The sequence below is a fragment of the Stegostoma tigrinum genome, chromosome 38, assembly GCF_030684315.1.
Source record: "Stegostoma tigrinum isolate sSteTig4 chromosome 38, sSteTig4.hap1, whole genome shotgun sequence".
NCBI lineage: Eukaryota > Metazoa > Chordata > Chondrichthyes > Orectolobiformes > Stegostomatidae > Stegostoma > Stegostoma tigrinum.
The window spans coordinates 5393264-5418009 of NC_081391.1; the positions used below are offsets into that span (position 1 = coordinate 5393264).

Here is a 24746-nt window from a genome sequence, read left to right on the forward strand (position 1 = left end):
TGTAGGCTATCTAGGACAGAGATGAGAAGAAATTTCTTCACCCAGAGAGTGGTAAGGCTGTGAAATTCCCTACCACAGAAAGTTGTTGAGGCCAAAGCATTGAATGATTTTAAGAAGGAGTTAGATATAGTTCTTAGGGCTAAAGGGATCAAAGGATAGAAGTAGAAAGCAAGAACAGGTTTGGATGATCAGCCATGATCATATTGATTGGCAGAGCGGGCCTGAAGGGCTGAATGGTCTACTCCTCCTATTTTCCATTTGCATTAATGAGTCACTTCCATTCAACTCATTTTATTTGGGTACGGAGACGTCAGCACCAAATTGTAGCCTGAAAATTTTCTCTGTTTTTAGGCTGCGGATTTTCGCATATACACACAGGAAGTGTTGGAGTTTGGACATGAAGTCTCCTTCCTCCTGTTGCTGCCTCCCTCGGACGATGTGTGTTCAGCCCCAGGACAGGATGGACATCCCACAGGGTTTCTGACCCTGCCACTTCAAATCTTTGAGCTTGGTGGGTAAGGCCATTGGGAACTGATCTACATCCATGTGAAGTATAGGAACAGGAAGAGACCATTCAGCCTATTAAGCCTGTTCCACATTCTGTTAGAATCTGCTTGTCTTCAATGTATGTACCTTGGTTTCATAATCTTCGTTACCCCCTTGTCTAACATAAAGCTGAGATCAGTTAACGTAACACTGGGATCAACACACAATCTTCCTCACCTGTAGGTTCCACTTCTCACTTCTTCTCAGAACCAGGAAGATTTTAGATGAGATAGTAGGAACTGCAGATGCTGGAGAATCTGAGATAACAAGGTGTAGAGCTGGATGAACACAGCAGGCCAAGTAGCATGAGAGGAGCGGGAAAGCTGACATTTTGGGCCTGGTGTGTATAGGCCTTTTGCAAAACAAATGCCCTAATTTTCACATTCCATCCAGAAATTCTGCCTTTGTCTTGTTATGGACCGGATAAGATCCCCTCAAAATATATTAAGAAGATAGTCTAGACCCTAACTTTTTCTTATTTTAAAGGTAAGTGGCGTTGCATCCTGGATGTAATTCAATTGGTCAAACTACTTGACTTCAAGCAAAACATAGTTTACTTTTACACTACAATTAAAATATACACAAAACAAAATGACAAGATTTGGTGTCAAAATAATGTCTCTACTATTATTAACTGCTCTGATTTAGTAACATCCCATAAACACACCCTTGACAAAGTCAAAGTCAGTAAAACAGATCTGTCTCACATGCAATTCTAACATCAGGAAGAGATCTCCAGCTTCTGGCTGTAACGGAGCTTCCACATCCAGCTTCAAGTCGGCTGCAACTGCTGCTGAAGGCTAAAACTAGAAAACCTGGTTCTGTGGGAGCTTGGCCTCACAAGTTGTTTTTATTTTTGGTTTTGAACAGACTGTTTTACACCTCTGACTCAGCCTTTCTTCACAAAAAAAACTAGGACAAAATACACCTCTTAAAGCCACAGTATCGTCACAGTCTGAAAATAGTCAATTGTCATTCTGACTCAGTAGGGAATGCAGTCCTAAGATGGGGGCGTGAGACACATTTGTTAATTGGACACGTGGCGTTTTAAACTACAAATAATCATGGTATATTATAAAGGTCACTTTTGTGCAAAATTAATTGACCAACTGTGAAGCATTTTGGGGACATTCTAAGGTCATGAAATGTTCGATATAAATATAAGCCTTTCTAATCTTTGATCGGGGGTGCTCAAAATTGAGGAAAACAACATTCAAATTAGTACCACTGACTCCATTTTCTGAAAAAAAAATTGAAGGAACACTCCAAAAGTAATAATAGATTTGTTGTTCTCCTTACTTAGACCCTGGCAAGTATAGAGATAGGGCCACATTCTCGGGGTAAGGAGCCAGCCATTTTGGGATGAGGAGACTTTTTCACGTAGGGTTGTAAAATTTGGAATTCTATATTCCAAATTGTTGTGTATGTTCAGTCAATGAATATATTCAAGAGAACAGTTCATGTTTGGGATGTCAGGAAAATAAGGGATGGGTTGAGAAAATGGTGTCACTGTAGAGGATCAGCTATGATCCACTGGGAAGATACCCAGCCACAAGGATTAAATTACGAGGAAAGGTTGCATAAACTATTTTGTAATCCCTAGCATATAGAAGGTTAAAAACAAGGTGATCCAGCTGAAGTGCTTAAGATAATCAGAGTTGAAAAATAACAATTTGCGGGATTAAGTCATTCGGCCACTTGAGTCTATTCTATTTTTCAATTAAATCATAGTTCATCTGTCAATTCCATTTACTCACCTTTGCACATATCTGGCTGAATGCTTTCCTATGCTGTACCATTTTATGATGTTATACAGTAGAACCATCAGCACTGGTGAGTGTTTGCAAAACAAGAGGACACAGATATTTCTAATCAATCTTTTGTTCAATTTTTTGTTCATCTATGAAAATCCATCCTATTAACCTCCTGGTTATTACAGTACACTTCTCAACCTATGAGCAGGAGCTCTTTTCAAAGTACTGCCAGACTTCAATTTTATTGGAACTTGACTCATTGCTGTCACAACAAGCTTTGAGGGAAGCTATAGATGACACTGAATTAATTGAAGCAAAAGAGAAACACGGACAAGTTACAGACCTTATTCAGGTAAATGGTACCTTAAACAGCGCATTCCATCTCTTGAAACAGTAATGTCGTTATAGGTATCACACAGCCCTTAGATTGATGAGATCTGCTCGTCTCCCTGTCATTCCTGAATTATTCACTGAATTTTCCCTTTATCCATCCCTCCTTTCATCCCTCTTTCTCTTTGCCGTTGTTCCCTTCTTCCATCTTTCCCCTCCCCCCTTCTTCCTTCCTTCATTCCATCTCTTTGTCTCTTCCAGCCTCTCTATGCCAGCCCCTCTCTCCCACTTTCTCATTCTCCTTGCCCTCTCTCTCCCAGCCTCTCCTGCACCTGCCTCCCTCTTTGATTCTTCCCTCCTTCTCTGCCTCAACTTCTCTCTTTATCCATCCTCTGTCTCCCTCAACCCCCCCTCTCTCTCTTTCTATCCCTTCTCCATTCCTTCTCTCCCTTTTTTCATCACTCCATCCCTGTTTGAAGCTATACTTGCTAACAAAATAAATCTTTCAATATTAGCAATTGGATGACATTTGGAGGGAGGTCCGTTGGATTACAGATGTACTACAATATGCTCGGTACAGACAACCTCCCACTGGCACACCTCTCTGTTGGATCCTGGAGATTTCGAATATCGTGGGGGTAAATGAGAAACCAGAATCGGTCACAGACCATGTGAATCCTGCTGCCTGTCCTCCAGTTGATGACAGGAAGAGGGAACATCCAGGTGAGCTTCAATTGAATAAAGCAGATAGAGACTGGAGTGGCCCAAGTCTATTTTTATTAATTTGTGGGATGTGGGCATTGTTGGCAAGTCTGGCCTACCCTTGATTTATTGAGTGGCCTGCTAGCTAGGTCTCTTCAGATGATCAACCACTTTGCTGTGGGTCTAATGTTATCTGTAGGTTAGATCAGGGTAAGTGTTGTCAGTGTTGTAATTGTGGTAATACAGCAGCCAATTTGTGTCCATCAAGCTCTCTCAAAACAGCAATGTGATAATTATCAAATAATCTGCAAGTTTGACACAGAGAGTGGTGACTGTGTGGAATGTACTGTCAACAGTGGTAGTGGAGTCAGATACATTTAAGCGGCTCTTGGATAGGGATATGGATGATAGTAAGATGAAGGGTAAAAAGATTAGTTTGATCTTAGAGTAGGATAATAGGACTCTCTGCAGCCTCTCCACAGAACTCAAGTGCCTCACTACTGGTACCACATATCCCCTAAATCCTCTATATGGCTTTGAGAAGCTTCCAAACTGTAGCGCCTAGAATTGGGCACAATACTCCGATATACGTCTAACCAATATTCTATGAAAGTTCAGCATAATTTGCTTATTTTTTTAACCTGAGGGCGAATTTGAAATATACAAAAAGAGGATGTTGGTTAAAATGTTGGTTGAACAGAGTTCCTGCATATACTTTTCTAGTCAAAATTTTATTTCAGATCACACAGTGGTAAAATCCAGTTCCAGTGATTATTTGTCTCCACATACACCCAGTTAAGAATTAATCAATTATCCCCTTATTAACATAAAAACATAACATGATAGAAACCTTTAAAATTATGAAAGGGTTGATACTGTAGGTAGAAAGAAGATGTTTTAATTTGATGAGGAAAACAAAATGTAGGCCAGGATACTCATAAACCCAGGAGGTAACATGGGAGAAATTTCCTCACCAAGAGATAGGTAAGAATTTGATATTGTCTACCATATGTAGTTGAGATGAATAATATAGATGTTTTAAGGCATGGTGTCTCAGTGGTTAGCAGTGCTGCCTTACAGTATGGGGGAACCCCGGTTCAATTTTACCCTTGGGTGACTGTTTGTGTGGAGTTTGCACATTCCCCCGTGTCTGCATGGGTTTCCTCCAACAGTCCAAAGATGTGCACGCTATGAGGATTGGCCATGCTAAATTGCCCATACTGTTCCGGGATGTGTAGATTAGGTGGATTTACAGGGGGATGGATCTGGGTGGGAAGCTCTAAGAGTTGGTGTGGACTTGTTGGGCTGAATGGCCCTTGTAGGCTTTCCATGATTCTATGAAAAGGAAGCTAGTTGAGGATCTATGGGGAAAAAAATAGAAGGACATACTGATAGGGTGACATAACGTAGGATGGGTGAAGGTTCATGTGAAGTATATATAGTTAGACAGCAACCTGCATATTCTGTGTATTCTATGAAAGAATTACTCCAAAAATAGGAGCACAAGTTAGATGATTTGGCCTATTGACACTGCTGTATCATTCACTATGATCATAGTTGTTCTTTGCCATCAACTCCACTTTCTCACTTGTTTATCCCTTGATTCCTGAGACAGCAGAAATCTGTCTTTCCCAGCATTAGAACTATTTAACAATGGAGCATCTCAGTTTCTGAGATTAAACAATTCCAAAGATTCATAATCTTTTGGGTGAAGAGATTTTCCTTATCAAAAGCCTAAATTACCTTCCCCTTACCCTGATGCTGTGCCTTCTGTTCTAGATTTTCAGTAGAAACAGCACCTCAGCTTCTGCCCAGTCAAGCCCCTTCAGAATCTTGTATGTTTCAGTGCTGTCACTTCTCATTCTTCTTAATTTCAGAACTTGGAGGATGACTTAATCAGATTTATGTCTCCAATTTTCTTCAGACTGTAAAGAAATTACAGATGAAGATGATGTTTTCTGGCCAATGGAGAGAGACTGTGATTTGAAACTGTCCCTGAGCTCTGATCAGCTGGTCTGGATGGACCCCCAGCGCAGTGAGTACCATCACTCCAGGACAAGCATTGTGATGGACACAGACAGTAAAAACCCACTGCAGCATGTAGATCTCCACAGAGGACAACACAGGTACAAGGGAGCTGACAGAGAGTTCCATTCAACTGGGAGTCTGGAATTTACAGAGCAGACACTGAAGGAAGCCAGCGTCTACAAGTTCTGGTCACAGCCAGGATCAATGGATGAAGGCACCGAGGAGTTTGATCGTGAAGGACCATACAGTTTCACCAGTGAAATTGTCCAACACATCAGTCTACCTGAATGCAGCCTGGTTGAATGGATCAAGACGTCACAGGAGACTTAAAAATCCTATTACCTTAAAGATGGACTCACCATTCCGATGTAAATTATTTCCAACTCTGAGTAAAGAGTCTCACAGTATCTTTAAGGTGTTTTTTGGAAAGTGTGGAGGGATCACCCGGACATTACAGTGAGTTAGATACTAGCCTGTGTTCCTGAGACCTGCAGTCCAGTTCAGATAGAAGGAGTCAGGCTCCTCTGTCTGTTGGTTAGGTGAGTGTGGGAGGTCTACTCGGGACACCTCAGTCAGAACTGTAAAAGGCAGAGGTTGGTAGTTGTTGCAAGTGGAAATAATCACACCCACCTTCTTCTCAAGTTGGGAACAGAGGCTTATTTGTGGGATGGATTTGAATGAGGTTAGCTCCTTGTCTAGCCAAGTTTTCAAAGGGAAATGGACATGGTTTTAGGAGCAATAGATCATACAGGAATCAAGATGATCAGTGTTTGAACAGCAAAATTCTGCCAGCAGTTTGATTTATCAATTATTTAGTAATCCCCAGCGTTTGTGGTACGTCTGTTCTTTAATGTCATCGAATTGTAGAACAATCAGCAATGAAGGAGGCCTTTCAGCCCATTGTGTTGTATTATCCCTTGATAAAAGCTCTCCTGTTAGTCCCACACTGATTGTATGTTCCCCATTGCCCTGCAAACCTATCCATATTTATTCAATTCCCTTTTGAAAGTTCTATTGAATATGCATCCATTGTTTGATTCGATTTGATTCATTGATGCCACATGTACCTAAGTACAGTGAAAAGTTATGTTTTGTGTGTAGTACAGCCAGATCATTTCATACAAGAACATACATATTGTACAGTGATCAACAACTTGTGCAGATGTGTCAGATTGCATAAATTGAATCAAGATACATCAGTCTATAACAGGTATATCAAGCCATCTAAGGGGTATGACAGATTGCGTACAGTTTATCACAACATATGCCGGGTATCCATTACCCTTTCAGGCAGCGTGTTCCAGATCCACAAATCGATTAGCCCTCATGTTGGCTGTGACTCATTTACCAGTTATTTAATATTGGCAGAGGGATTTGGAGCCTGCAAACCATGAACCCTGACAACATACCTTCATAACCCAGGCTCCTCAGTCTTTTTTGTATTTGTTCCTTTTTGCTGGTTCACATTTTGCCTGGAGGTCTGGAAGGATTAATGCTCTGTCTTCATTGGTGGATAAATCAGAATGCTTATTAGCAACAACAATAAGCTTTATTTATTTAGTGCCCCAAGATCATGGCAATTCAGTTATAAACTTCATAAGTCCTTGGTTGTATCATTTAGCTCTTCAGGAATGCATAATCAGCTGATGTTGGATAGTAATTTTTCTCCACAGCACATATTGATGCCCATTCAAGTGGCACATATCCAATTGCAGGGCTCAGATAATGTTAATGTAAAATGAGCAAAGAGTAGACCAGGAAAGCTCAATTCCTGTTTTTTCTAAAACCTTGAACATTCTTGCCTGTAGTTCATTGAGAACTGCTGCCTGGCCTGCTGTGTGCCTGCAGCTCCACACTGTGTTATCTTTGACTCCAGCATCTCCAGTTCTTGCAATTTGTATGTTTATGACCAATTATGTACAGTTTATCACCACATGTGGTTCTCTGGTTCTGTGTGTGGGGTTCTCTGGGCTTTGCACAACGATCTTGGGGCTGTCTGTGCGGTTTCTGGACTGGATCTTGATGCACAATCTTACAGCCAAGATGCCTTTCACTGAACCACTTTGGTCACATTACTTGGCTTTAATTGGCTTAATTTATAAACACCCATCAGCTATTGTGTGTTAAAGAACCACTCGGGGAGTTCTGCATTGCTGTATTAACATGCCCTTGTTTTTGTTTTCGGTGGCACCCTGCACTCAGTATATAAAGCAAATATTAGATATAACGATATCATAGAATCCGTACAGTGTAGAAACAGGCCCTTCAGCCCAACAAGTCCACACTGACCCTCAGAGCAACTCACCCAGACCCATCCCCCTATAACCCACCTAAGCTACACATCCCTGAACACTCCAAGCAATTTAGCTTGACCAGTTCACCTGCTGCAGGTCTTTGGACTGTGGGAGGAAACTGGAGCATCTGGAGGAAATCTATGCAGACAAAGGGAGAATGTGCAAACTCCACAAAGACAGTCGCCTGAGGGTGGAATTGAACCCAGTTCCCTGGTGAGGCACCTTGTGATCAGGAACCATGGACAGTGGTGGTCATTGGTCTATTGTTCTTTCCACCCAATGGCTGACCAGGAAACTGACCCTCTTACCACTTGTCATTGACATGTGTTGGAAGGATTGAAAGTTGATCCTGAATGTATTCGGCCATGTTGTAAACATACTTTCCTCAGTCAGGTCCTGGGGTGGGACTTGAACTCAGAGATTCTGTCTCTGAGATTATGCCACAGGATTGCCCTCAGATGCCTCAACAAGTCAATAGATAAACAGGGAGGAGCAATGGCATAGTGTTGATAGTCAACTATCTAATAATAAGGTTGAGGGCTATTCAAAATGAAGAGGAAACTGATTAGAGAGCACTGCCAAAGAGTGAGCACATGCACTTTGGGCCAAATGGCTTCCTACTGTGCTATCTTTGCAAGAGAAGTTTCATTGCAAATGGAACCTGACATAATACAACATAATAATTCAGGACAGTAACCATCTTTGGCCATGCTATTCATTGGTACCACACCTGTGTGCAGTGACAAATTGAATTTCACTCACCTCATGTCAGGAAGGGGTTTGTTCTGCAAACAGGAATAGAAGTAGCTGGAAGAAGGACAGGAAGGGAGCCCCAAATCTTAGGACTCTGGCTTACCCAAGAGCAGGAAGATTATAGGGAAGTACTTAGATTAGTTTAGATTAGATTCCCTGCAGTGTGGAAACAGGCCCTTCGGCCTAACAAGTCTACACCGCCCTTGGAGCATCCCACCCAGACCCATTCCTTTATAACTCACACACCCCTGAACACTACTGGTAATTTAGCATGGCCAATCCACCTAGCCTGCACATCTTTGGACTGTGGGAGGAAACCGGAGCACCCGGAGGAAACCCACGCAGCCACGGGGAGAATGTGCAAACTCCGCACAGACAATTTTCCTAGAAGAAATGGTTGCAGAGGAGGACAGTGCTTACGAATTGGTTGCAATGCAAAGGTTGCATGCAGTAACTTCATGTTGCTTTCTTAAATCTTGCTGTCTTCATCTCTGCTCACACAATCATCACCTACAGTTGAATCAATTCCACCCTCGGGTGACTGTCTGCGTAGAGTTTGCACATTCTCTCTTTATCTGCTGGGGTTCCCTGGTAATCCGGTTTACGGCCACAGTACAAAGAAGTGCAGGTTGGGTGGATTGGCCATGCTAAAACGGCCATCATGACCCCGGCATGTGCAGGCTATGTGGATTACCCATGGGGAATGCAGGGTTAAAGGGATAGTGGAGGGGGATGGGTCCGGATAGGATGCTCTTCGGTGGTTTGGTGTGGGCCTGCTTCTATGCGAGAAGGATTCTACGATTCTACAACGTCAATACTAGTGGTAACCCCCCCATCTACTGTTTTTCTTCTCTCTCCTGTCATCAGCATACACTTCATTCCATTTCTTCCATTTCACAAACTTAATATTGCTATCTTCTTTTCCCAGTCCCCTCTCCAACTTTACCAACTACATGCCAATTATTTGAGAGCAGCAGGAACATTCACCAAGCACCTCCTGAGACTGTTACTAGTACACTCCTTTCTTGTAGAAGATAGTTGCTTGTTAGGGAGCTCATCTGTTCAGCCTCTCCGATGGGGAAGAATGCATGGATGAAGAGAAAGTCATGGTTATGAACTGTGGCAACACTTTGGCAGACATTGAGAATGGTGCCTACACACTTAGCCTCATTTTTTGATTTTTATATTACCCCACACTATTTTCATAAGCATTCTTCTTCTCTCCAACCCACATCCTGTTCTATCATTTTAGATGTTGAAAACGTGGAGGCACCTCAACCATTCCTTGTGGTTCCAAGTTCTACATTCTCACCCACTTTCTGTACAAAGCAGTTTTTCCTGAATTTTCTGTTGGATTTATTAATGACTGCACAGCTCAAGAGGCCATGCTATAAAGGAAGCTATATTAAAACATGAGGGAGAAAGAAATAGAAGGACATGCTGATAGCTGAATAAAGATGGGAGGTCACTGCTCCTTTTGAGCTGCGTGTGTAATCCACGCGGTGTGTAATCCAAAACGTACTGCACAATGTAACAAACAAGTGACACACAACTAACATCTCCCTTAGGATCTTAAAGGAACCAATCAAGCTGGCACCACAAAGGAAATGTAAAGGAACATTGTTGGGTGGCTTGTATGGAGCATTGTGACCTTTGGATGAAAAGATCTCTTCCTGTGCAGCAAATTCTATGTAATTCTATGAATATAGGAATGACTCATCCCAGATCAAGACTTGCAGTGTAGAATCCAGTGCAGAACATAGTAATTTCAGCCTGAAAGTCTGATTGAATCCTGGTTGTGCACAGAGCTAGTTACCAAGTCAGCATTCAGTGTGGTAAGGTTGGTTATTAGAAGGAAAACAAAAGACAAATCAGAAATGGTTTATTTTTCGAAGACTAGAACTGAGTTCCCATTCAATGCAATATACTGACATTCATAGTCTGTGCAAAACACACACATGCAAACACTTTGACCAAAATGTCACTTAAACGCGTTACCGAGGTATCTTAGTATCGAGACCAACAGACGAATACAAGTCAAATAACCGGTAAAACAGTTGCAAATGTTATTAAACAAATAATTAAAGTAAGTAGCTCACTCAACATTTAATCAGTGTCGTCCAAAACTCCCCAAAAATACTTCCCATGTCTGCTTGAACTCGGGATGGGCTGGCGAAGCTTGCAAGGTTCAATAATCTCTCAGTATCTGTGTCTTCTCTCTCTCTCTCCCTCTCTGTGTCTTTCTCTGCAGAAGTGATCTCATACCACCTGAGCTGTTTAGATAGAGGGTGACTTTCTATCTTTGGTGTAGTGCCTCTGTTGGTGGAGTTTCTGCTGCTTTCCCAAGGCCAAATCCAGGGTTATATACCTTTCTGGAATATTCGCAGAAAGTTCTGTCAAACCCTCCACTCAGAGCACAGTCCTTAATTGTCGGAGATATTTTTGATGTTTCAGTGTAGGGATAACAATCATGTCTTTAATCGTTTACATTCCTTCCTTTGATCATGGCATAGATGATGAAGGCCACGTGCTGTTCTGTCCTGAGGAAGGGTTCAAATGTAGAAGTGCTGTTAGTATCTATCAAGATCATGTATCATGTCTGTCCATTAACACATGCTTGAGTTAGAAAGCCCTCGTTAGCACCCTTGTGTTGTGGCCTAATCAAATCTGCGTCTTGTCTGGATTCTGCATAGAGTATATTTGGCAGATTTTTAGCCAATTTCGCTTAAATCCCATTCAGGTTGGTTGGCCAAAGCCCCAACAGCCATCTGGCTACACATTAACAAATGCACATGTAAAGAATGCTTGTTTGGAGCTCAGAACAACCGACATCCTGAACCTCGTAGGGAGTAAATATCTTTATAGCAAAAGGGAACAAACCAGAGGATTTCTTTTTGAAAGATACAAACTGCACAGCATCATGTTTTATTATTCGACTAAGTAATGAACAAGGCCAGTGTTGGAGCACTGTTAGTCTATGACTGTGGACCAATTGATTAATTTATTGCTGTCATATATACCGACATACAGTGAGAAGTGTTGCTTTGCATGCAGTACAGGCAGATTGTACCATACAAACTGCATCAGGGTAGCAGAACAGAATGCAGAACACAGCATTATAACCACAGAGAAGGTGCACAGAGGTCGGGATCACAATTAACATTTGAGAGGTCCATTCAAAACTCTGATCGCAGTGGGGAAGAAGCTGTTCTTGAATCTATTTGTACATGTATTCAAACTTTTATACCTTCTGTTTGACGGAAGAGAGTAGAAGAGAGTATAACTGGGGTGGGAGGGGTCTTTGATTATGTTGGTTGCTTTCCTGGGGCAATGGGAAGCATAGATGGAGGCAATGGATAGAAGACTGGTTTGTGTGATGGACTGGGCTGAGTTCACGACTCTGTAATTTCTTGTGGTCTTGGGCCTACAGTTGCCCTACTGTCATCCAGGTAGGATGCTTTCTGTGGTGCATCTATAAAAATTGGTAAGAATCCTTATGGACATGCCAAATTTTCTTAACCTCCTGAGGAAGTAGTGACATTGTTGTGGTTTCTTGACCATTGCATCAATTTGAGTGGACCAGGACAGGTTGTTGGTGATCATCACTCCCAGGAACTTGACGTTCTCGACCACCTGCACCTCAACACCATTGATGCAGAATGGGTCATATTGTTGACTTTGCTTCCTGAAGTCAATGAATAGCTCCTTCATTTTGCTGATGTCGAAGGAGAGATTGTTGTTTTTACACCATGCCACTAACCACTCAATCTCTTACCTGCATTCAATCTCATCATTGTTTGAGCTCCGAACTACAACAGAGGTGTCGTTAGCAAATTTAGAGTCACAGAGTTATACAGCATGGAAACACACCTTTCGATCCAACTCATCCATGCCGACCAAGTTTTCCAAACTGAACTAGTTTCACGTGCCTGGATTTGACTGTACCCTTCTAAACCTTTCCTATTTATGGACCTGTCCAAGTGTCTTTTAAATGTTGTAACTGTACCTGCATCTACCACTTCCTCCAGCAGTTTATTCCACATATGAACCATACTCTGTGTGAAAAACTTGCCCCGCGGGTCCCTTTTAAATCTTTCTCCTCTCACGTTAAAATTATGCCCCTTGGTTTTGAACTCCCCCACCCTAGGGAAAAGACCTTTGCTATTCACCTAATCTGTGCCCCTGGAAATATTAATAAGTCACTCCTCAACCTCATGTACTCCAGTAAAAAAAAAGTCCCAACTTATCCACTCAAACCTCCAGTCTCCGTAACATCCTTGTAAATATTTTCTGCATCCTCCCCAATTCAATTATATCCTTCCTATAGCCAGGTGATCAGGACTGTACACAGTATCCCAAAGGTTTTCTGTCTCCTATTTTCTGAAGAAAGGAAATACATTCATTATCTTTCAATTTAATCCCTGAATCAAGTGTTTTAGAAAATTGGAACTAATGCATCAACTACCTCACTAGCCATTTCTTTTAAGACCCTAAGATGATATTCCATCAGGACCCAGGCATGTGTCAGCCCACAGCTTCAAGAATGTACTTCACACCATTTCTCTGGTGATTGCTGTTTTCTTAAAGTACCTCACTCCCTTCCATTTCTTGATTTATCATTCTTTCTGGAATGTTACTTGTGTCCTCTAGTGAAGACTGATGCAAAATACCTGTTCAACTAATCCTCATTTTGTTAACTCCTTTCCTCTTCAAATATTTATAGAAACTCTTACTATCTGTTCTTATGTTTTGTTTCCCTCATGCTTTAAATTGTTTTCCTCTTTATTGATTTTGTTGTCATTTTTGGTTGTCCAAGTGCATATCCAGGTACTTTATTTAAACTGAGGAGGGTTTTGGTTAAGAGTTCCAGACCTCCATCAACTTCTGGGAGCAAAATACTTCTCCTTAATTCCCAAAGAGTCCAAAGTATTGTTTTATCTACTGCTTCTAGTTAAATGATATCTCAAAGAAACTGAAGAGGAACCTGGAAGTAGAGGGTGGAAGGAGAGGGAAGAAGCGTGGGATGAGCCAATTACTGTGATCTGCATTAGAACCAAAGCTGGAAATGAAAGGAAGGAAATCCTGCTCAGGGAATATCAGAAGTCAGAAACTAAATTCAACAATAAAGCTTCGTGATTGCTATCCAAACCACATGCTAAATAGATTCCTAGAGTTGTACAGCATGGAAACAGACCCTGTAAATGGAGCTGGGGCAGAATCTGGCTGCACGGTTGTGAGTACAAAAGGAGAGATAATTGGTGTCCAGCTAACAGTGAGCAAACCAGTCGACATTCAGCAAATCCTGTCAGCACTGTATGTAGACTCAGGTTATTCGAAGGCATGGTGTCTGCAGGAACTGACAACAGGAAGGAGCTGACTGTGAGCCATCCTCCCTCCAATGCCTTTAACCCTCCTGCTCTACCATGACCCCATCCTCACAATCCCCATCCCAGCCTGCAGCCTGGGTCCCTCAGCAACCCTGGTAGTTACCACTGCTCCCATTGGCACTGCTCGCAGTGCACAACTGCCAACCTCTGATTGTCCAACAGCTGTCAGGATGGGTAGGGGTCGGTTGGTATTTCTGCTGTTGAGACTCATTGGCCTTAGAGAAGGTTCACTGCTGGCTGGCTAAGAACCTGAGAAACATGCCATTCCAGCAGCACTTACCCACAAGCGGTAATGTGGGGCTCTCACCAGCTCTCCAGCAGACAGACAGGACCCCTGTTACTTTCATTTAATAGGGATAGTAATACAATGTGTAACTGAGTTTGAATGTAACCATAAGGAATGACGGTGCGAGCTTGATAGCTTGAATTTTTTGTTTCATTCACTCTTGGGACATTGGCATCGCTGGCTGGCCAGCATTTATAGTCCATCCCTAGTTCCCCTTGAGAAGGTAGTGGTGAGCTGTCTTCTTGAACCACTGCAGCCCATGTGCTATAGGTAGACCCACAGTGCCCTTGGGGAATTCCAGAATTTTGACCCAGCAACAGTGGAGGAATGGCAATCTACTTTCAAGTCAGGATGGTGAGTGGCTTGGAGGGAAAGTTGCAGGGGGTGGTTTTATCATGTATCTGCTGCCCTTGTCCTTGCAGGTGGATGTGGTCATGTGTTTGGAAGTGCTGTCTAAGGATCTTCGGTGAATGACTTACCCTATTTCTTATTTTCTTAAGTGTTTCATGCTAGTGACTACACTTAATGTGATCTGATCCTAGGTGTAAGAGCCCCAACTAACAGGGCTGCAGTCAGACTGTCAGCTACACTTTATCCTGCTTGTGTCCTATCCTTGTTGCAGTGTTGGCTAATAAATTGTGAATGGGTCTCCTCCCAGCCACCTAGCATTGCCAGCATTAGTTAATGTGTGGCTTTGGGACAATTAAATGTGTATGATGGGATAAGTTAATCTCTGCTCATAGGAAACAAAAGCTGGAATAAGGTATTCAGCCCCTTGAGTCCGTTTATGGCATTCACAATCACAGAGATCATTCTGCCTATTGTGTCTAAATGAGCACCTGCCCTAGTGCCATTCCCCTGCATTCTCTTTCTCTAACCCTGCACCTTCTTCCCTTACGAATTACCACCTAATACCCTCTTGAAAGCCTCTATTGAACCTACTTCTTCCACACACTTAAGCACTGCATTCCAGACTCCATCCGCTCATTGCGTGAAAGATTTTTCTCTCATATCACTCTTGCTTCTCTAACAAATTAATTAAAATCTGCCCCCTCATTTTTGAGGCTCAGTCTCCCCCTTTACTCTCTCAAGACCACTCATGATTTTGAATCCTACAACCAGATCTCTTGTTAGCCAACACTTCTACAAGGATCATGCCTGATCTTCTCCCTCAATACCAGTTTCTCCTTATTAACAACACATCCCTTGAAATCTTTAATATCTAGATATCTCATTAATGCCCCTATCATTATGTGGCATGGTGGCTCAGTGGTTAGCACTGCAGCCTCACAGTGCCAGGGACATGGGTTCAATTCCAGCCTCAGGCGACTATCTGTGCAGAGTTTGTACATTCTCCCCGTGTCTGTGTGGGCCCCCTCTGGGTGCCCCAGTTTCCTCCCACAGTCCAAAGATGTGCAGGCTAGGTGGATTGGCCATGCTAAATTGCCTGCATTTGTTCAGGGGTTTGTGGGTTACATGCGGATGGGTCTGAGTGGAATGGTCCAAGGATTGGTATAGACTTGTTGGACCAAAGGGCCTGGTTCCACACTGTAAGGATTCTATGTTCATTACCAATGAGTTTCCACTGCACTGAAATATATTGTTTGGTTTCTACCCATCACTTTTGGAATACTGTGCGCAATTCTGTTCTCCTGTGATAGGAAAGGTGTGATGAAACTCGAAAAAGTTCAGAAAAGATTTACAAGGATGTTGCTGGGATTGGAAGAGTTATCCTATGGGGGTGGCTGAGGCTATGTTCCCTGGAGTGTCAGAGGCTCGGGGTGACCTTATAGAGGTTTATAAAATCATGAGGCGCATGGATAGCTGAATTGTCAGTGTCTTTTCCTCATGGTAGGGAAGTCTGCAACTAGAGGGCATAGGTTTAAGTTGAGAAGGGCAAGATTTAAAAGACACAACTTTTTTAAGCAGAGGGCAGTGCATGTTTGAAATGAGTTGCCCAAGGAAGTGGTGGAGGTGGGTACAATTACAACATTTAGATGGATACATGAATAGGAAGGGCTTAGAGGGATGTGGGCCAAATGCTGGCAAAAGGAACTAGATTATTTTAGGATATCTGGTTGGCATGGATGAGTTAGATTGAAGGGTCTGTCTTCCTGCTGTACAACTCTATGCCTCTATGATCTATCCTCAATCACTAACACAGGAACAGTTCAGACCCCAAATGAAACAGAATGATAATCTCCTATTGTCAAATTATTGCCACCTGCCATTACACTGCCTGGGATAAGGAACCCTTAAAGGATCAGGACGTCATAGTCACTAACACAATATTCAGAGAGCGCAGCGTTGCCTGAAAATCACTTGTTGTTTACATTAGTCATTTCAATGCAGAGGATTCTGATGCAACCATCAATCTCTTCAATCCATCTGACTTTCGAACATAAGGTGAAATTGTCTGTAAATGCCCAGTTACAAGTCCTTTCTCTGAGAGGTGCTGTGCTAACTGCATCAGAAAGTCGTGGTAGCCGAAGCATACTGTGCTATCTGGCGTGGAAGTGAGCTGCACTTACCAGAAATAAATCTAGTCATTACCCATTAGTTCCTGTGTGAACATTGTAACTGCAGATAAACAAAAGGATTAGAACTGGCTGTGATACACCCTATCGTCAAATAGTCTACTAATAACTCATTGCCTGCACATGAGACAGCTGCTTAGGCAGGGTACTGGAGGATAGATCTGCCCGTGAAATTCATAAAATATTCATCAATGCCTCAACTCATTCACAGTGATTTCCACTTGGTGCAGACCACAGGGTGGCCCTGTGTAACAAACCCCAGCCCCCCAAGCAAGGAGGCCATAGTGGAGAGCAGTGACAAACTATTTTTGCAGCTCAGGTTCTAAGTGTGAATATTGTTCTCATCATAATCTACCTGTAATGGGTACTTTAGATTCTCAGCTGCAACAAGAATGAATTTTAATACAATCTTTTGTTAATCCTTATCTGTCCTGAGGAAAGCTTTTAGAACTTAGCTTTGATATCATGCAGTTGCCATGCCAACAGATTGTCTCGGTAATGTCAGGTCAATTGCTATGACATCATTGGATGTCACAGTGTCACCATGATGTTACTCCGTTGTTGGGGTATTGTAACTGGGAGCCCAGAGCTGAACTTGCTCATGACTGCACTGAGATTATGTTTTAACAGGCAAACGGCTCACAAGAAATTTTGAAATTGTTTGATTGTGGGAATGAGCTTCAACCACACTGCACAAACTCAAAATCATGACCAATGAGAAGGCATTGTATTTATGTTTACTTTAAGATGCTTCAGGAAAGTTCAGCAGCTTGAACAATATCTTAACTTGTCATACTGTTACATAGAGCATTGGCATTGCCCATTTTTCTTGCCTTGTCCAAACATTGCTTCCCTTCATTTACACTTCCTTTGTGACTTCCGCTGGTGGTGAGACATTGCGATGTGTTGGAGAATCAAAGCATTCCAGATAACTGCAGCACAAGGTCAACACAATGATGGAGATGATGGTGCCAATAAACAATATGATCACAATAAAACTGAAAATATAAATTGGGTCATTCATCATTTGGGTGAAGTGAGTGACCAAACCCATGAAGATTGAACTGTTTGAGATTACCTCCATGTCTTCACAGTTGTCCCTGTGGTGACCAGGAAAAGCCCCAGAATGAGTCTCCAATGGCAACTACTCTCATACAGAGGGAGCAATGATCTTCCCAGTTAGTATCAATTGGGATAGGCCATTGCAACCACTTAGCACCTAGCTGATGATGCTGGTTACTATGACAACAAAAAAAATCAGAAAACATCAGCTGATCAATTTGTCTCAGAAAGAAATTTCCAAGGGGTCGTCCATAATTGTCAGTATTTTTTCAAGGGTACTGCACTTTGGTTGAGGGGAAGAGATGTGATTTAATCTACATAGACAGTTTACAGACACACAAGCCTTTGTGTTTTACAGTTAGATTCTTGAGGAATGAAATCCAATGACAGGGAAGGGTGTGAAAACCAAAAGAAATGACTGTCCCTAACCTGGAGCAGAGAGACACAATAGGTTGTGGTCTTTAGAAGCCTGAATTAAAGCAAAAAATTGAAGTTGTTGGGATTCTAAAACAAAACAGAAAAGACAGGAGAAATTCAACAACGCCGGCAGCATCTGTGGAGAGAAACAGCATTAACATTTCAAATCAAATATGACTCTTACTCATAACTTTGAACTTCTAAACCTTCCTCTCTCCATCCTCAAAATGTTGTAAGTTGGAAAGAATCATTTATTTATAAACATCTTTCATGACCACAAGATTTCCCAAAATACACCTCTACCAATTAATTACTCTTTAAGGGTAGTTACTGCTTCAATGCCAGAACCAAATTACAAACAGCGCGCTCTCACAAACAGCTCATGAGATGTGGCCAGTTAATCTATTTTGGATTAATGTAGATTAATGGATAAATACCCCAGGATTCATTGCACCATGTACTATTCTCATTCTCTCCCACTCATCTACTCCAACATCTCACCTCCTTATACTGTAGTATTGTACAAAACAATGTCATCAACAGTTCTCGAAATTTTATCACCTGGTTCCAACTACCCAACTCTGTTGAACAGCCTTTTTGCTAACCCCTATTCTCCAGGGTTGTTTCAACCAGATTAATATATAAAGTTACTTGCACTAGAGCCCAGGGAATAGTTTTCAATTCCTAGATGGTCCAAGCTGGACAATCATGGAGGATTAGCAATAGTTAAATGAACAACGGGATTGGTACTTTTACATCGGGACCATGAAAGTTGACTGGTCTGATAATGCTGATAGCTCTTACAGGATTGGCATGTCCTGGGCATCAATTGACTCCTGCCATGATGTCACCAGCAAATTTGTCAACCTGTCCCCTTCCCTTTTAGTATTCCAATGGAAAGATTCATCTAAGACACAATGGGCTTCAATAACTCCCCTGTGCTGACTCCCCATCTCATGGCACCTTCATGTGCCTGCTCATTTACACTTCCTAACAATCCAGGACCCTAAATGAAACATTGGTTTCCAAGTGCATCTTTCCTGTATTCCCTGCTCATGAAATCATCTCCTATACGTGGAGGAGATGGCTTTGTTGACCAATTCCATAGGCATCCCACTGCCTGCCATTTTGATTTTGTATTCTTATTCAACTCTGACCTTATTGTTAATTCAACACTTAAAGCTTTCTGTTCTTAATAATAATTTCAACCATTTCAGAGCATCACCACCACTCTGTTTCTTCTGCACCGCAGCTTCTCTGATTTTTTTCCTGCTCTGGACCAATCTTCTGTCGTTTCCTTCTCCCATGTTCCCATCAATGGCCAATCAAGTGATAGTTGCCTCTATTAAAGGAGGCTTGCTGAATTCTGAGAGCTGGCCTTCCAATCAGAGGGTCAGCAGTGGTCACAAGAAACCATCATGGCTGGGACTGCATGGGCAAAATGAAGGCAGCTTGAGGACCTTACAAATGAGTAAGTACAAGTTACACAGGATGGTGCAGTTGCCCTCCCACAGCTGGCAATATACCAGTAGAGGTAGGAAAAGGGGCCCTTAGTTGACTGCTTAAGTGGGCAAGCCTTCCTTACTGTGGCAAATTGGGAGTGGCAGTAAGATGTCAGGGACACACCTGCACCTTCCCACCACCTCACACACACACCCGCCTCTCACCCAAGGCCATTTAGCTCTGCTTCTCTCCCCGTCAGCTGCTACCTGATCTGATGCCAGTTTCCACCAGTGTTTTCTTTCAGTATCCCAGTTGTCTTTTGCTGTTGTGCAAGAACCCAGCTTCAACCAATGTTATTGAAACAGGAAAGTGGGCCATTTAATTTCTATGCTCTTGCTGTGGGTAAATTCACTGCAGCTTTCTGTTTTAGTGGCTGCACATTACTGGCTGTAAAGCACTTTGAGATTTCAGATGATGCTAGGTAATTACAAATAATTCCTTCCTACCGTAGGCATTGGGTGCGAATATACTGACCTGTGGCACCACCATGAATTAACATACAGTTAATGCAGCTCTAGATGTGTTCTTAATCCAATTATTCTCACACCCATATTTTGGGAACCGAAGGTATCTTGTTGAGCACAGTGATAAAGCTGGACAGGGTTATTTTGTCTGTGTTACTCACTGTGGAAACTATTATCTAATAAACTTGTTTCCAACAGCCTCTCAAGAATATGTGCAGTTTCTGTGATAACAGAACCAGCTCCTGTTAGAGGCCATGCTATAGGATGAGGTCATTCAGTTCTTCAAGCATGCTATACCACTGGAACTCCAGGTGACTCAACAGGGCTCATGCTTGACATGGCTGCAGGTTTTTTTAAAACTTCAAAGCAGATCTAACAGAATCTCCTAAACAGAGAGGTTCTTGGCAATTCCGTACTTGGAATGCCTGGAGATTTGGATCAGTGCAGAGCACAGAACAATAACACACCAAAACATTGTGGGGTGATGGTGGTGTAGGGGACATACATGTTAGTGGATTGATAATCCAGGGGTCCAGACTAGAACACTTGAGGGCATGAGTACAAATTACTCCCATTCCCATGATAGCTGAGTTTTGGTAATTAACCTGAAATGTCAAAGTAATGTCAGTAGTGGTGACTGTAACACCTATAATTGATTATTGTAGCTGTTTAAGTTCATGTGGTTAACAGCTCAGATGAAGGCACTTGCATTAGAGGTCCCATGACTACATCATGCCAATGAGTACATTGACTGTAATTGCGTTTCTCTGAACGTGTCCACTTTTCAGAAAACATGGCAAACAAAATTGCATGCTCTATTGTTTTCAGTTACAAATTACTCAATATACATGGTCACAAAGAAAATGATCATTCATTAACACAAAGTGTTAACTCTTAACCATCCCTGCTAGGCCTGAAACATCAGCCTTCCTGCTCCTCTGATGCTGCTTGGCCTGCTGTGTTCATCCAGCTCCACACCTTGTTATCTCTGGAAATAACTTTGCAGTTTTACCAAAATGTTTCCTAACCCAACCTTATTGCAGGTCACTTCACCTCGATTTTGACACTGAGGTCTTGTTACTATTTCTGGCTTCACTCATTTTTTGCTGTTGGAGAAATAGTTTGGGTGCAATATGACGTTAATCCTTCAACTGGATTACTTTCCTCGCTTTCAGTCAGTGAATATGTCCACTTAAGGACTGCCTTGTACAGGTCTGCACTGGATCTGCCTAATTACTTCATGATCCTCAGCCTTTCCATTTGACTGGGGACAGTATGGAGTTGATGTTTATTGTTGAATTTCCCAATCTTTTATGAAATTTCTGAATTCTTCACTTGTGAATTGAGGGCCATTGTCACTCGTCACAAAGTCTGAAATGCAATAATAAATGAAGTCTACTTTGAGGCACTCTACAATTTTACTGGGAGTAATTGATGTCAATGCAATTCCAGTAGAAGGTGTCCTCACTTAAAGTTAAGGTTGAGTTCCTGTGACTTTAGACAAAAAGTCTTTAAGTCAAGCATTGATTCCTGAACAAAATTAATGTAAAAACCAGAGTTGGGTTCCATAGAGCCCTCCTTAGCGGAGAAAAAAGCATTAAACATTATAACTGCACCGTAAGTTGAAATGCAATACAATCTGTACCTAAAGCGGCTAAATTCTTATACTGGTAAATTAAATAGCTGCAAAAATAAATTCTAAAATGAAAAGAAAGAATGGACCATTTTATTTACAGAACCTCCCATTGAGGGCCCTCTGAAAGTGGAGCTGGGAGGCTGTTCAGGATTTGTACAGGAACAGTTCTTTGCTCATTAAGCTCCCAGGCTGCTTGCTGGAGCTGTCACTGATTCCTGGCTCCACCATAACCCAGGCATGACTGTATCTTTATTGTGGGTCACTGTTATTCTTACTGACTCCAAGGTCTGCTCAGAACACCATGTGGTGGGGCTCTGCTTCTTGGCTAACTGTCCGGTCATGGCCTTCCTCTGGCTCTTGGGTGTGGTCGGTTATAGCTGGGGTCAGTGGCATTTCCTCCCCTGACTGTAAGGGGGCCGGGGTGACAGTGTGTTTTTGGTGTGCATACTGGGAATGCTGGGAGCTCCTGGATTTTGTTCTGGCATGAGTAAAGAGAGGGTGGTGCCTGCTCATGACTGTACAGAGTTTGGCAACTCTCCTGCATTGTTCCATCAGCTATAGGGTGCAGTCTGCTGCAGGAGTCCCAAAATTCTGGCCACCAGCTCTTGGCAGAAGGAGGAAGGTGGGGCTGCCAAACGTGGAGATGAACAGTTCTCTGTGGACCAGTAAATGTAGCTCTGTCATGTTTGGGTGTGTCCTGGTGTCAGTGGTGACCTGCGTTATCTCTAGGCGAATGATATTGGGTGAAGACTCCCCATCGAGGAGCTCGAGCAGTGGTGTAGCCACAGGTTGGAAAACATAGAGTGGAGTCAAGTCAGAGCGAGAGAGAGAAATGGTGGGAGTTGGTTCAGGAATGTAGCATCTCCCAGTCAACAACGTCAAAACAAATCTCGTGATGCTCACAACCTTTCCAGACCTATTTATTTAATGACACCCCTAAAATGGGCGGCAGTAAATGAGGATTCCCTCTCGTCAGCACAGGCAAGATAATTGGTTTCTTTAAAATTGAAGAGCTCTACTCCCAGCTACATTTATGGGATGCAATGTGTCACAAACCACTCTTTAGCTTGTTTAGTTTTGTATTCATTCCAAACCCTGTGTTAGCTTGTGTGGTCCCAAGTCTCATTGCTTACATAAGCCAGTAGAGCACTTCTCATGCCTTCCTCAGACTGGACTCAATTCCGCGATAACTTTCCTGGATGTGCTTCAACATCTTTTCTCACATTTCCTTCAGGATAATGACTCTAATTCCTTTTTAGAAGATACTGTTTTGGTCACCCTGAGAAAAAAACCTTTCACCTTTAGAAAATGCAACAAAAGTTCACTGGATTGTTTTCTGAGATAAAGGAATCTTTTATAAGAGGAGAGATTGAACAGGCCAGGCCTATATTCCCCAGTGTCTGGAAAAATGAAACTTACACTTGGAAGCATGATTTACTATCGCTACAAAGTTTGTCCCTATATAGTCTCAGTGGCCCAATGAATAAGACACTGGCCTCCTAAACCAGAGACTGTGAGTTCAAGTCCCACCATGGGTGAGGTTGAATTCTAAATAACAATGGTGGGAGGCTCCTATCCTGCTGGGAAGTCCTTTGCAGTTTTAGAAGGTCAGGGCTGAGAGCAGGATAAATCTCTTCAAAGGGCTGTGAATTTTTCCATTTCCCACCTCAAAAGAGCTATGAATCCTCAGTCATTGAGTATATTCCACAGATTTTAAGGGATACATTAATATTGTAGAAGATGAAATTGAGGTTTAAAATCTACTGCAATCTACTGAATGACAGAGCCAGCTGGAACGGGAAATTATCCCTTCCCTTGTTTCTTAGGTAATGACTTTCTGACGTGGAGACAGCTGCCATTTTCATGAATGGCCCTCTGAGCTTGTGGCCTATATTATTTGAAGGTCGCAATATTGAACCATATTCCCATATGGTCAAACTGAACCTGAAGGCAGCAATTCAGAGCCAGGGCTGCTGCTAACTTACTTGTGTGCGTGGCTCTAAAGTCTGGTAAGTGCCACATTGGCTTTGCTTTTTATGGTGCTGCCATCCAAAAACATGTAAAAGCTCTACACCTACAGAAATTTAGAGAGAACATTGTTTAGAATGTGAGACTACATAGTGTGGAGCTGGAGGAATACAGCAGGACAGGCAGCATCAGAGAATGAGGAATGTTGACATTTTAGAAGACCACAATCCTGTGTTTCTTGCTTCCTCTTAATGCTAGCAGAAACCTATGCAGATTCTTGTTACATCTATTTTTTAATTGGTCGATGTTCCCTCTCACCATGCTAGTTATTTTAAAAAGTTACCTCACCCCAGATGGGACTCGAACCCACAATCCCTGGCTTAGGAGGCCAGTGCCTTATCCATTAGGCCACTGGGGCTGAATGAAAAGCTGCTTTGTAGAAATAGTAAATCATCCTCATTGTGTCACTATTGAACAAATCCTACAAGGCTTATCGAGGGTCCAAAAGCAGAATTAAGCCAAATTATAAACTATTGAACAATCTGCTGCACTGCAGGAAGCAGCACTCCATATTCTGATCAGCTTGTCCTTGAGGATGTTAATTTAAGATTAAAATGCAAACGCACAGAACTAAATAATTTATATTAATTTCCTAACCCTTTGTCATTCTACAAAACTACATACATTTCATCCAACCCACCATATAAATTAACTGCAACACATTACTTCAAAATCACCACAAATGCATCCCAATGAACAAAGAGGCAAATTTTTTCACACAGAGGGTGGTGCGTGTATGGAATTTGCTGCCAGAGGAAGTGGTGGAGGCTGGTACGATTACAACATTTTAAAGGCATCTGGATGGATACATGAATAGGAAGGGTTTAGAGGGATATGGGCCAAATACTGGCAAATGGGACTAGATTAATTTAGGATACCTGGTCAGCACGAACGAATTGGACCAAAGGGTCTGATTCTGTGTTGTTCATCTATGATTCTAAATGCCTGTGTAAAAGCAGTGGATGGACCATCCTCATCTTTATAATCATCACTATAATTAGTAGTAATTTTGACATTAT

The 24746-nt window shown here is 42.2% G+C and overlaps 1 protein-coding gene and 1 non-coding gene across 6 annotated transcripts in view; one reads left to right on the plus strand and one right to left on the minus strand.

The window, feature by feature from the left end:
• The window catches only part of LOC125446988 (ankyrin repeat and fibronectin type-III domain-containing protein 1-like), a 111264-nt gene extending 88114 nt beyond the window's left edge, over positions 1-23150 (plus strand). For all 5 annotated transcript variants that reach the window (XM_059640499.1, XM_048521060.2, XM_048521059.2 and 2 more), the window contains 4 exons: positions 352-511; positions 2486-2652; positions 3146-3353; positions 5257-23150. In XM_059640499.1, coding sequence (XP_059496482.1) covers positions 352-511; positions 2486-2652; positions 3146-3353; positions 5257-5690 — 969 coding nt within the window. In that variant the 3' untranslated portion in view covers positions 5691-23150. The remainder of the gene's footprint in view (positions 1-351; positions 512-2485; positions 2653-3145; positions 3354-5256) is intronic.
• Positions 23151-24012: 862 nt separating this feature from the next.
• trnar-ccu (transfer RNA arginine (anticodon CCU)) lies at positions 24013-24085 on the minus strand. Its single transcript has one exon. It is a non-coding gene; the product is annotated as a tRNA-Arg (tRNA).
• Positions 24086-24746: the final 661 nt, after the last annotated feature.